The sequence below is a fragment of the Microchirus variegatus genome (genome assembly GCF_963457635.1).
Source record: "Microchirus variegatus genome assembly, chromosome: 21".
NCBI lineage: Eukaryota > Metazoa > Chordata > Actinopteri > Pleuronectiformes > Soleidae > Microchirus > Microchirus variegatus.
Window position 1 is genome coordinate 15,922,718 of NC_139822.1, and position 11,592 is coordinate 15,934,309.

Here is an 11,592-nt window from a genome sequence, read left to right on the forward strand (position 1 = left end):
TGGACAAAAAAAAAAGACATCACTAACATTTCACAAATTTGTTATTTTATGGTGCATCAAGTACTCGATTAATCGAGCAAATAATCAACAGATTAATCAATTATAAAGAATAAGCATTTGTTGGAGCAATAAAATGTATGACTACAGCATCATAAAAACAAAATCCATGTCACTGATGCTTAATTCTACACCACTAAATCAGAAACTGAAGCGTCACAGAAAACAATATAAAAACAATTGAATGATGTCTTATTTTAAGAAAAAAAACAACATAGTGTGCGTGTTTTATTTTTAAGTTACATTTTATTTTTTAGATTTGTCGAACATCCTGGTGAATGTCGTCTTATTTTGAAAAGCAGCGGAAGTGGGTGTGCTCCTCTGATAGCTCGCTGGTAACAGCGCTCTTTGGTAGCTTTGAGGCTAGGCTGGTTGGTAGTAGGTTGTTTTGCTGATAGCCGCTTGGAGTCCCCATTTGTAGCCGCTGAACTCCGACACCGTAAAATCGGTCATTAACGTCACAGCGGCACGCAGGACGGGACTACGGGTCACAGGTTTGTTCTTGTTGCTCTGGCGCGGCTGGAAATGTCCATTAACAGTCACGTTTTCTCCCCTGTCAGCCATGTTACTGTATATCTGTCTGTAATGATGCAGCTAGCCACAGTAACCGTGTTTATTTTTAGCAGCTAACCTGCGCTGACTGCACTGCAGTGAACACACACTCAGACCCCGTGTGTTAGCCCAAGTCGAACGTTGTTGACACAGCGACGGTGACAGAAATATTGACATTAATGCAAATACGACGTGCGTGGGAATGTGTTTTATGTAGATATAATGGAATCGAGCTGTTGGTGTGGGGTTTTAAGACACTAGCTGTCTGCTGTTATCAAGCTAAGGTAGCTAGGGAGTTTTGATATGGCCGTGCTCTACGTTCACAAATCAAATCAAGGCCACAGGCAAGGCAACACATTTAGAACGTTGTTTTGACTGCTTATCACTGACGTACAGCGGCGCTTGACATTAGATTTGATTTTAATGTAATCAGGTGGGACTGACGTTATAAAAAAATGTAATGCTCTCTGACCCCTGCACGATTAGTCGACTTAAAGCCGCCGATTTAATATGTGATCATGTAAACTGATCGATTTGTTCAAATTGGTTTGTAGATGTTCTTAAAGATTGCGGATCGATGTGTTGCTTCATTTAAATGAGCAAACGAAAACAATCCACACAATCATTTTATCCAGGTGTACCAATATTTGTACACATTGATATTGAGTCATTGGACACCATTATTAAAAAAATCTTATTAAAAATTCTTGTTTTTCAAATCTGTATCCCTATTATCGTGTTTTTCTAACTTTGTTTTTTTCAGTGCATGCACAAGTTAAGTTGTCACTGTCAGTATTTTAGTTTTAATCGCATCATAAAATTGTCTCATTGTCCCGTGCCTGGTCAAATATAGTTTTTATTTCCTTCGTGATGCGAGTCGTGTGTGGATTCTTGCTTTCAGATGGACCAGCAGGACCAATCCTATATGTTTGCCAGTCTGACACGGCCTCACTCGGAGCAGCTGCTGCAAGGCCTCCAGCTCTTGCGGCAGGATCACGAACTATGTGACATTGTCCTGCGTGTGGGTGATGCCAAGATCCATGCCCACAAAGTAGTGCTGGCCAGCATCAGCCCTTACTTCAAGGCTATGTTCACGGGGAACCTGTCTGAAAAGGAGACTTCTGAGGTGGAATTCCAGTGCATTGATGAGACTGCGTTGCAGGTATGCTTGGGGCCAGCTTACATTAACTTAGTGCACTAACTGGTTTTTGTTTCATGTGACATGTTTACTCTTTCTCTTCCAGGCTATCGTCGAGTATGCCTACACTGGCACTGTATTCATCTCCCAGGAAACCGTGGAATCTTTGCTACCGGCTGCCAACTTACTCCAGGTTAAGCTAGTGCTCAAGGAGTGCTGCTCCTTCTTGGAGAGCCAGCTGGATGCTGGAAACTGTATCGGCATATCCCGTTTTGCAGAGACGTACGGCTGTCATGATCTGTGCCTGGCTGCTACCAAGTTCATCTGTGAGAACTTTGAGGACGTTTGTCAGACGGAGGAGTTTTTTGAACTGACGAGGGCCGAGTTGGATGAAATAGTGTCAAACGACTGCCTTAAAGTGGTCACGGAGGAGACTGTGTTTTACGCCCTGGAATCATGGATCAAATACGACATAACCGAGAGGCAGCAACATCTGGCTCAGCTGCTGCATTGTGTTCGCCTTCCACTCCTCAGCGTCAAATTTCTCACTCGGCTGTATGAAGCCAACCACCTTATACGAGATGACCACGCATGCAAGCACCTGCTCAATGAGGCCCTCAAATATCATTTTATGCCTGAACACAGACTCTCCTATCAGACTGTGTTGTCGGCACGGCCCAGGTGTGCTCCGAAGGTGCTGCTCGCAGTCGGAGGCAAGGCTGGACTGTTTGCCACATTAGAAAGGTAATAATGATGTCAGAATAATGCTTTCTAAAGGTTGACTTTCCAGACTTTGTCGTTAATCTCCCACTTTCTCTTGCAGCATGGAGATGTACTTCCCCCAGACGGATTCGTGGATAGGACTTGCACCTCTCACTGTCCCGCGCAATGAGTTTGGTGTAGCAGTGCTGAACCACAGGGTGTACGTGGTGGGAGGCATTGCCACACACATGAGGCAAGGCATCAGTTATCGGAGACACGAGAGCACAGTGGAGAGCTGGGACCCCGAAAGCAACACCTGGTCGTCGGTCGAGCGCATGGCGGAGTGCCGCAGCACTCTGGGAGTGGTGGTCCTGGCCGGAGAGCTCTACGCCCTGGGGGGCTACGACGGCCAGTATTACCTTCAGTCCGTGGAGAAATATGTCCCAAAGTTGAAAGAGTGGCAGCCAGTGGCGCCCATGACCAAGTCCCGCAGCTGCTTTGCCACCGCAGTGCTGGATGGCATGGTGTATGCTATTGGAGGCTATGGTCCAGCCCACATGAACAGGTAACACCACAGATACCACAAGTATTATGATATTAAGGTATTATATGTATCTAATGAAGTGTCTAGTGTGGTTCTGTATTTCTGTGGAGGTTTGATATGTTGTGCATTCAGAGGTGGTCTTTTACATAACTTGGTTGTCACAAGTGGTTCGTTGGATTGTTGCAGACAATCCCGCTATAAGTTTTTTGCGGTAGCCATTTTTAAAATTCTTCTTATTCCACGCGGTTGAGCATGAGCATTCCAGTAAATCAACAGATTCTGAAACACATGGCTCATCCTAAATACATTGAGATGCTGCCTAACTTTCAGTATATGTTATAAAGACTGTCTTTTAACTGTAGCACTTGGATTGAAATATCTCTATAGTAGGAGAAACATAATATCAAAACCTGCCACTAATCATTGCTTTTTTTTATTATTAATATATCTGCAGATGACATCTGACATGAGTAAATGTCAAGTTCAGGGATTCTTCTACGCCAGTCTTTCTCAGTGCTGGTCCTTCCCATTTCCATTCATCTTAATCAGGTGTTTTGGAGCAGGGAAACTTCTAAAACATACAGGGCAGTGGGATCCTGAGGACCAGGATTGAGAAACACTGTTCTTTCTTTTTGTAAGACAGTCTTTGATCCCAGTTGAAAACTCTTTCAGACCGCCTAACCTGACTTTATCTCTCAGGGACTTGTTAGTTATTAAATAGAACTAGCAATCAAGTGAAGGATGTCAAGTGTTACTGAGAAAATGGTTGGGGACCTGTTAATGAGCGCAGTCGGTGCACAGGACGCTGAGGTGAGGTTTTCATTGAGGGAACGCCCGACTGCGTGCTGCGAGGTCGACCTCTGTTGTTGCTCCTGGATCTCTAGAGAGCAGCGTCTCTATTGCTCGTTTCCCTGACTCCTGAATCTCCTCAGGAGAATGTGTTTGGACAGAAGAACCTTTGGGGACAATGCTTTTTTTATTCCCCTCTGTGGGTATAATGTCCTACCGCAATGTAAAAAAACCAATCCCAGATAGACTCTGTGCTTGTTTGTTATCACATGTAGATTGAGATAGGACGCACTGTTCGGTTACTAAAGTGGCAGTGATGCAAGTTATCTGCTCCTGGAGGATATGATTACAAATGACATATATGCTTTTCACAGTACATCAAATTACACTTATTCATAGAAATGTGATCAGGACTTCATTACAGTATTAATGGAGAGCTGTGAAATATCTATTAACAGACTGCAATGTAGTGAATATCTGGGAACATTAAATTTCATAACTAATTAAATGTTAATGGGTCAGTGCTGCTTTACTAAAGGTACAATATGTCATTTCTATTGGTTGCCTTTTAAAGATCTCATCCACTTTAGCCACATCTGCCATAATTTAAGGGGCCAGAGTGAGGATGGAAATATTCAGCACTGCTTATAATTACTTTAATTTTATTGTCTATATTTGTCACTAATGGATTATTAAGTATTTACTGCTGTGCTTTCTACTCTCCCTGTAAAGTGTAAATGCACGGAAAGCAAGATGAAAAGAAAACATTTCCCATGATCCCACTCTGCTTCTCAATATCATCAAATAGGTCTTTTGTTATTGTTTTAATTGGGAGACCATTAATAGCAGAAATTGCATACTGTGTGTATATTTTTTCATTCATACAGGACTTTGTCTTTAACTCTTTAATCTATATTGGCAGCAGCCAAAAGAGATTATTCACGGAGATGTTTACATGGTACATATTTCTAATTCTGCTGCATCTATACAGCGTGGAGCGGTACGACCCCAGCAAGGATGCCTGGGAAATGGTAGCCCCCATGGCAGACAAACGGATCAACTTCGGCGTAGGGGTCATGCTCGGCTTCGTATTTGTGGTGGGTGGACACAACGGAGTGTCGCACCTGTCCAGCATCGAGAGGTACGACCCGCACCAGAACCAGTGGACGGCCTGTCGACCAATGAACGAACCACGTACCGGTGAGTTCACGTCTGCATATAAGTAGCATAGTAACCCTTTATTAGTAAATATTAACGGTGAATACGTGTTCCCTAATCTAAAGTGTTACCTAAAAGCATTTTGTATCTGTAGGTAATATTTGAATTCATTGTGATATTACATTACGCTGCAGTACAAAATGTCCGGCACCCCCCAGTGGAAGTGAGAAGTACTTACCAACACACTGCCAGTGCCTTATTCTGTTATACAGCTGAATATCCTTTTTTTTAGCAGTCTGATTCAGTGTTTCTAGGTCTTTTCTTCCACATTCTGACCCGTTGAGGTCATCTTGCTTCACTAGCGCAGAGCTAATGGGTTCAATCGGCAAATTAAGATGAGTTTTTATACATGTACCATTGCTTTCTTCCAGGTGTGGGCTCTGCCATCGTGGACAACTACCTCTATGTGGTGGGTGGTCACTCTGGGTCCTCCTACTTGAACACTGTCCAGCGCTATGACCCCATCTCGGACAGCTGGTTGGACTCGAGCGGCATGTTGTACTGCCGTTGTAATTTCGGCCTGACTGCCCTTTGACCCATGGCCCAGCCAGCTAGGACCCAATAAGAGAACTTAGACACAAAGACTTTTCTTTTTTGTTGTCTCCTCCTCCTCCTCCTCTTCCTCCCCATCCATCCTCCACGTGCAGAGGAGCGCTGCACACCAGTGGGATCACCAGAGGTGGGGTGGAATGCGCCAGAGTAGCTGGCTAGAAGACCACAGACATGGCTGCAGAGATGAAGAGCTACGAAGTTGTGTGGAAAACTAAAGGAAGGTGGTCGGACGGCTGTTAAGGAGTCGACCGCTCTACTGCTGCTGGACCACAATAAGGACTCTGAGCCATTTCCCAGAGGATTGTGGGAGAAATATTGTCACTTTTATTTCATTTCAGCAGAAGTTAGTTTTTTTCCTTCATGCCATCTAACGCTTTTATAGTTTCCCCTGCTGCAACCACCATCGAAACACTGCAGTTCGCTTTTTTGTGTGTGTGCAAAAAGTCGATTTAGGGAGGAGGTGAAAAGAAGTACAACCATAGAGTAGCATAGAAAAAAACACAGAACAAATACACGAGTTTAACCTGTTTGCTTGTGAATTCGTACGACTATATAGTGTGTGTTTGTCTGCGTGTATGCTCCGGGAGTACGTGCATGTCATGTTTGTGTGGTTCTGCATCAAAATCAGTGCTTCACAAAACAAAACATTCTATTTTCTTAAAAAGGGCTGCCTTTTTTTTTCTCCTCTCTTGTTAGTGGTCTAAACGAAATATATAAGATATGAATATATATCCTCCAGTGCATTGCCTGTAAATGTTTTTCCTGCATTGGATCACTGGTGTGTGAGCGAAAGCGAGTAGTTTTTTTTTAGGGTTCAAGATGGAGACAGTCGACATTAGTGATGTAAAAAAAAACAATTAGAATAATAATCCACATTTCCTACCTTTGTTGCATCCTCCTAAGGTCATGGGTTATGCTTCACAATCAGTGGATTTGACCTTTGCCCTCATTTCACCCTTTGGTCTGTGTACAATACCAACTGGTGCTATATTTAGTATTCAGGATTTAGCCGTCTGTGTTGACTCCCACAGCTGGGTCAAACTCTGTTCAGTTTCTACTTCACTAAATTGCATTTAATGCATTTAAATACGTAAAACAGAACTGGCCCCTAACCACGCAACAAAATGAAGTCCTTCTAAAGGGAACGACCACATCAATCCACCCAATTCTAAAAAGTAATAGGCACTATGTTTATTTTTTTTGATAATATTATTCAAAAATATCCCTGTTCATGTTTCCTTTCCTTCATACGAGCCCTGTTCCCGACCATCCCAGCATGATCCCCATGTGACCATGAGGTATCAGGTTTTAAGTTATTTGTTGTTTGTTGCAGATTAATTTTAAGTGCCAAAACATGGCTTTTCACCATTTTTTTTCCCCCAACCGCTCGCGACATGAACTCCATGTCCCCTCGTGCCACGATTGAAGCGCTTATTGTTTTCGCCGAAGTTTGTTTGTTTGTCTGTCTATTAGCAACATAATTCGAAAAAGTCATGGACGGATTTGGATGAAATGTTCAGGAAATGTCCGCAACGGGACCAGGAACAAGTGATTAAATTTTGGGCCCGATCCGTAGATGCTATCACTGGTTACAGCTCTCGCTGTCTGACCCAGGTGCGCCGGCAGGGTGTATTTTGTAGGCACTGAGCTGCCTTGGCGGAGGTCTGCGCTCTCCGAGTGCTTTCCTAGTTATTGACGTATTAGCATTATGTTCTTCCATACAGTCTTGTGTGGATAATATGGAAGATGAAGCATCAAGGGCTGTGCAAGCCAACTCAGGCCAAGTGGAAGGCTGCTTGTAGCGCGTGTCCTGTTCACGTCTAGTTTGAGTTGCTTTGTGCACACACGTAACACACGGACATTTTAACCAAGCTCTGCATTGCACTTACCAAACTATTTGATACACATTGTTATTTGTATATATGTTGTTTTTTTTTTTATTTAGGCTAATGGCATTTAGATAATGCAATAAGACTTTTGTTCTCCTGATTGGATGAATGTGTTTGTCTGTACAAGCCAAGGCATTTCATATTGCTCAAACCCCTATTATGTTGTGCATGCTGTTCATGTATTCATTTATTTATTGTGTTTGCAAGGCAAGCGTTTATTTTCATAAATATCTCACAAATAAATTAGATAGGGGGCCAAAAAAAAACATACAAGTCTTGTAAACTCTAGGTTAGGATATGTGCTCTTCCACTTCTTTAAATCTAGTGCATTATATGAAAACGTACGACATTTGCCTTGTAGATCTAGACTTGTTGTTCGTCGCGGATTGTTTTCTCATCACCACCGGAAATGGAATACTTAAAAAAAAAAAAAAGAAGTGCAGCCCCATGTGTTGTCCCTGCAAATATTATTTTAAAAAGATGTGAATTACTTTTTTTTTTTTTTTTGTATTTATAATTTGTACTATTTTATGTTTATGTTGACGTCAAGTCACTTTACCACAGCGCTAATCACGCAGGCGTGATTGTGTGCTGGGGATTTCTGAGGTGTGTGTGTGTGTGTGTGTGTGTGTGTGTGTGTGTGTGTGTGTGTGTGTGTGTGTGTGTGTACTATCTACTACTTCACTCAAGAAAAGCTGCAAACGTTGAATCTGCAAAAGGAAGGATGTTTTTCTCGTACGGCCTAACCAATGTCATGTTTTTTTTTTTGCCACCACTCTCACCAAAGTGCTTGTTGAAGGAGAGCAGATGGACGATTAACACCTGGGTCTGCAAACGGCCTGCCACTCTAATGTGTGTGTGTGTGTGTGTGTGTGAAAGACGAAATCCTTTGGAACTGATGTCAACGTTAGCCAAACGACCACTTTGCTTATTTTACGTTTTTTTTCCAAACCATGTGTCAGGAGGAGTTAAAGCGCTGATCTTGATTTTTTTTTTTTATATCCTGTGGATTAATACTGGAAGTACAAGATAACCTTTAGATGTAGGGAAAAAAAACGTAGCTTTTCACATTTGACCCATGTTTTGTTTGACGACATTTTACATACATTCTAGTCAAGAGTTTGTTTGGTGCAGTTGTACCCAGTAAAAAAAAATAATGATAATAATAATAATAAATGCCTGCCTTCAAAGGTAGTCTGCTTTTTATGTGGCTATTGTGATGTTCATACACACACACACACACACACACACACACGTTTGTACACCAAAATAGTTTTTAATTTGCATTTTTAAGACAGTCTGCATAGAAATGAATACTGAAAATTTAAGATTGAGGATTTCTGTTCAACAGAACAGAGGCACCATGTGATTCTAGTAATTATTTCAAGTTAAATGGTATCATTTTATTTAGTAATACATAGTTCCCAGTTCATGGTTAATACTAAAAGGATCATTTACAAGTTCTGTATCTTAACATTTACTCATTTTAATAACTTCAGTCATCTTGAGTTAACCTTTTTTTTCTTGGTTTCCAGAATGAAAATAGATACAGAATAATAGAAAAAGCACCAACTGAGTCTCAGTAAAGGGCATAAGTGTGTAAAGTTAATCATTAACATGATGGTGTATAAATTCAGTCATCTCATATACAAGGCTTCTTAACAGAAAAATGCACACTCACAGTGTCATTGATTAACATCATAATCAGAATTTCTTAAATCATATTCCCTTCTACGTGGCAGGTAATGTATACTGTGTGCATTATTCATAAATATGGTCATGGCTAAGTATCAACACAGAACTATTATAGTCCATTATTATATTCTTGGATTCCAAGCATGCACAAAAGATAAAAGAGTCATTTTGTGCGGAGAGCTTTTTGAAAGCGTTCAGGTGAAACAAAGCACTTTTACAGCGAAGAGAGGAAAACGTGATGTCATACGCGAGAAAATAAACCATAGGAAAAGATGCTCGTAGTCCGCGTGTCCGTCCACGCTCCAGGTCGGCGGCGGTTCATTTGTCGGAGGCGCGGATGTAGACCAAGGAGGAGAGCAGCAGGAGCTCCGGCGGCTTGTGTAACAAGATCAGATTGTCGCTCCGCAATCCGTCATAGTGCATCCAGCAGCCGTCTATCTGGAACGCTGCGGAATAGTGATGCTCCTCCTTGTTGAAAAGTGTGGCGCCCTCTAATAAATACCTGTGAGGCAACAAGGACACAGTATCAACTTTGTAGTTTGTGTAACATGGGTCAGCTTTACTCTGCTTTTTTGCTATTCCTTTAGGGATAGTACTTGGTACGTGGTTGTTTTTTTGTATCTGCTCTGGCGAGGTTCTAAGAGAGCTGAGCCGATACTACTGTCTGCCGGTCACTGATTGGTCAGAGAGTATCGTCACCGGAAGAGTCGTGATTGCGACGTCCGACACAGAAATCAAACCGAACAATGCCGCACTGTAGATCAGTTAAAAACTTTTAAAAATGTGTGTTAATCTACGAAAAATAGCAAAAGAAAAGTTTAAAAACCTCATTATTTAACAGCACTGCTGAAAGCTGGTGATTGTGAGTCGAATTTTAACCCATTCAGCTGTTTTTCAGTTTTTTAATGAACTGATTTTAATGAGCACAACCATCAAGCACCTGGTTTCATGCGATTCATACATTTTTGCATGCGAACGGTCCCTAACGTAGCCTTACAATTTAAACCTAAGCCTGTTTTTAAGTGGCTTAATGTGTTTTTCCTTCTGTACCTTCCAGCAGCCAAGGTCAGTGTTGATAATGTGTCAGTACCTCATACAACCACACTTCAAAAACACCTGAACAATCCCTTTTAACTTGTCATTTTTAAATCCCTGGTCAAACACTGGAAACACAGCCTTGCATCAAAGTTATAATAATGCATGTTCGTGCCATAAAGTACAACACGCCTATAGAAGCATGCAGACCTGTGCTGGCACAGACCCAGGTGGTAAGGGACATAGGACAGCTCCTCTGACTTCCACTGCTGCATGTTCAGAATGACAAACGGTGGCGGTCCGTAGCAGAAAGCCCTCTGAGAAAACTCCCTTAGACCATCACACCTGTTACAAAAAGACATGTTTTAGTTTGGTCAGGATGTGTGGAAAAACACTGAACGGAATCGAGGGATGATGAACAGGTTCCATTTTACCCAAGTTCGGAGCAGAGCAGGAGCTTGGGGCAGAAGAACTTGTCCACAGCCGACTGAATGGGGTCTCTGTGAGGCAGTTCATGAGGGGGGCTGGAGGAAAAACATGCAAGAGAAACCGTGTCAGCCCCCACAACATTCATTATAAGGGTTTGACCCACTTTGTAAGTGAGTGATGTAAGAATGAATGCACCCAGATGGAGATAGCTGCTTTCAGTTTCCTCGAGTGTGCAGCGTACCTGATGTTGAGAGTCGTCTTGATGAATTCCTGGAAGCGGCCTGGACAGTTCCAGTTGGTGCACAAGCTCTCCTGTATGGTGCACATGAGGTTCTCCAGGTTCTTTGTGAAGTTGTCGTGCTCATTGCCAAACAAGTCAATCTCCAGCGCTGCCTGGTGGATCTCCGAGCGGTACTGAAGTTTGGACATCCTGTCCCAGATCCACAGCAACTTCACGGTGGTGTAGTCACAGGAGTCCATCAGGTAGAGGAAATACTCCACAAAGTGCTTGCCCAGGAAGACGGCCAGCTCCCTGGGAAAACCCTGGTTGTCCCGCAGGATCACGTACAGGATCATGAGGAAGCCATCGATGGTGCAGGTGTTCTTCAGGTTGATTTTGACATAGAGCGGCGTGCACGATATGGCCTTACGTCCCGCCTTAATGGAGAAGACGCCACCCCAGGGGAGTACGGGCCTCCAGAAGGATCGGTCCTCTTTGTCATTGTTGTTGATCGAGGCACGGATTTCCTCAAACAATGTCTTTGACCTGAAGAGACACAGAAAATCTTCATTTTTGCCAGATCCTGACAGGAGAAAGAGGGTTTACAACAAAGGCACAAGCAATAAAGAGCACTAGAAATACTGATCTCTGCTTTACACAAACAGCATTTTATTAATACAACTTCTGTTAGTAATATGCAGTAATATGCTGTTTAGTTAAGTTAAAGGTGCCATATGTGTATACATTCAAATTCAAAATACCGAGGTCTTTT

The 11,592-nt window shown here is 42.5% G+C and overlaps 2 protein-coding genes across 2 annotated transcripts in view; one reads left to right on the top strand and one right to left on the bottom strand.

Annotated features, from left to right (window-relative positions):
* The first annotated feature begins 433 nt into the window (after positions 1–433).
* Positions 434–6,421, top strand: klhl28 (kelch like family member 28). The gene is made up of 6 exons (XM_083908132.1): positions 434–551; positions 1,511–1,771; positions 1,854–2,491; positions 2,571–3,014; positions 4,774–4,982; positions 5,372–6,421. Exons 2-6 carry the CDS (start codon positions 1,511–1,513, stop codon positions 5,533–5,535), a joined length of 1,716 nt encoding a protein of 571 aa, XP_083764258.1. The 5' UTR covers positions 434–551; the 3' UTR covers positions 5,536–6,421.
* A 2,467-nt stretch (positions 6,422–8,888) lies between these two features.
* dorip1 (dopamine receptor interacting protein 1) overlaps positions 8,889–11,592 on the bottom strand; it is a gene marked incomplete at its 5' end in the record, with an annotated part of 3,479 nt that continues 775 nt past the window's right edge. The window contains 4 exons of the mRNA XM_083908052.1: positions 8,889–9,638; positions 10,382–10,516; positions 10,606–10,695; positions 10,842–11,403. Of these exons, the coding sequence (XP_083764178.1) occupies positions 9,455–9,638; positions 10,382–10,516; positions 10,606–10,695; positions 10,842–11,403 (971 nt within the window). The 3' untranslated portion in view covers positions 8,889–9,454. The remainder of the gene's footprint in view (positions 9,639–10,381; positions 10,517–10,605; positions 10,696–10,841; positions 11,404–11,592) is intronic.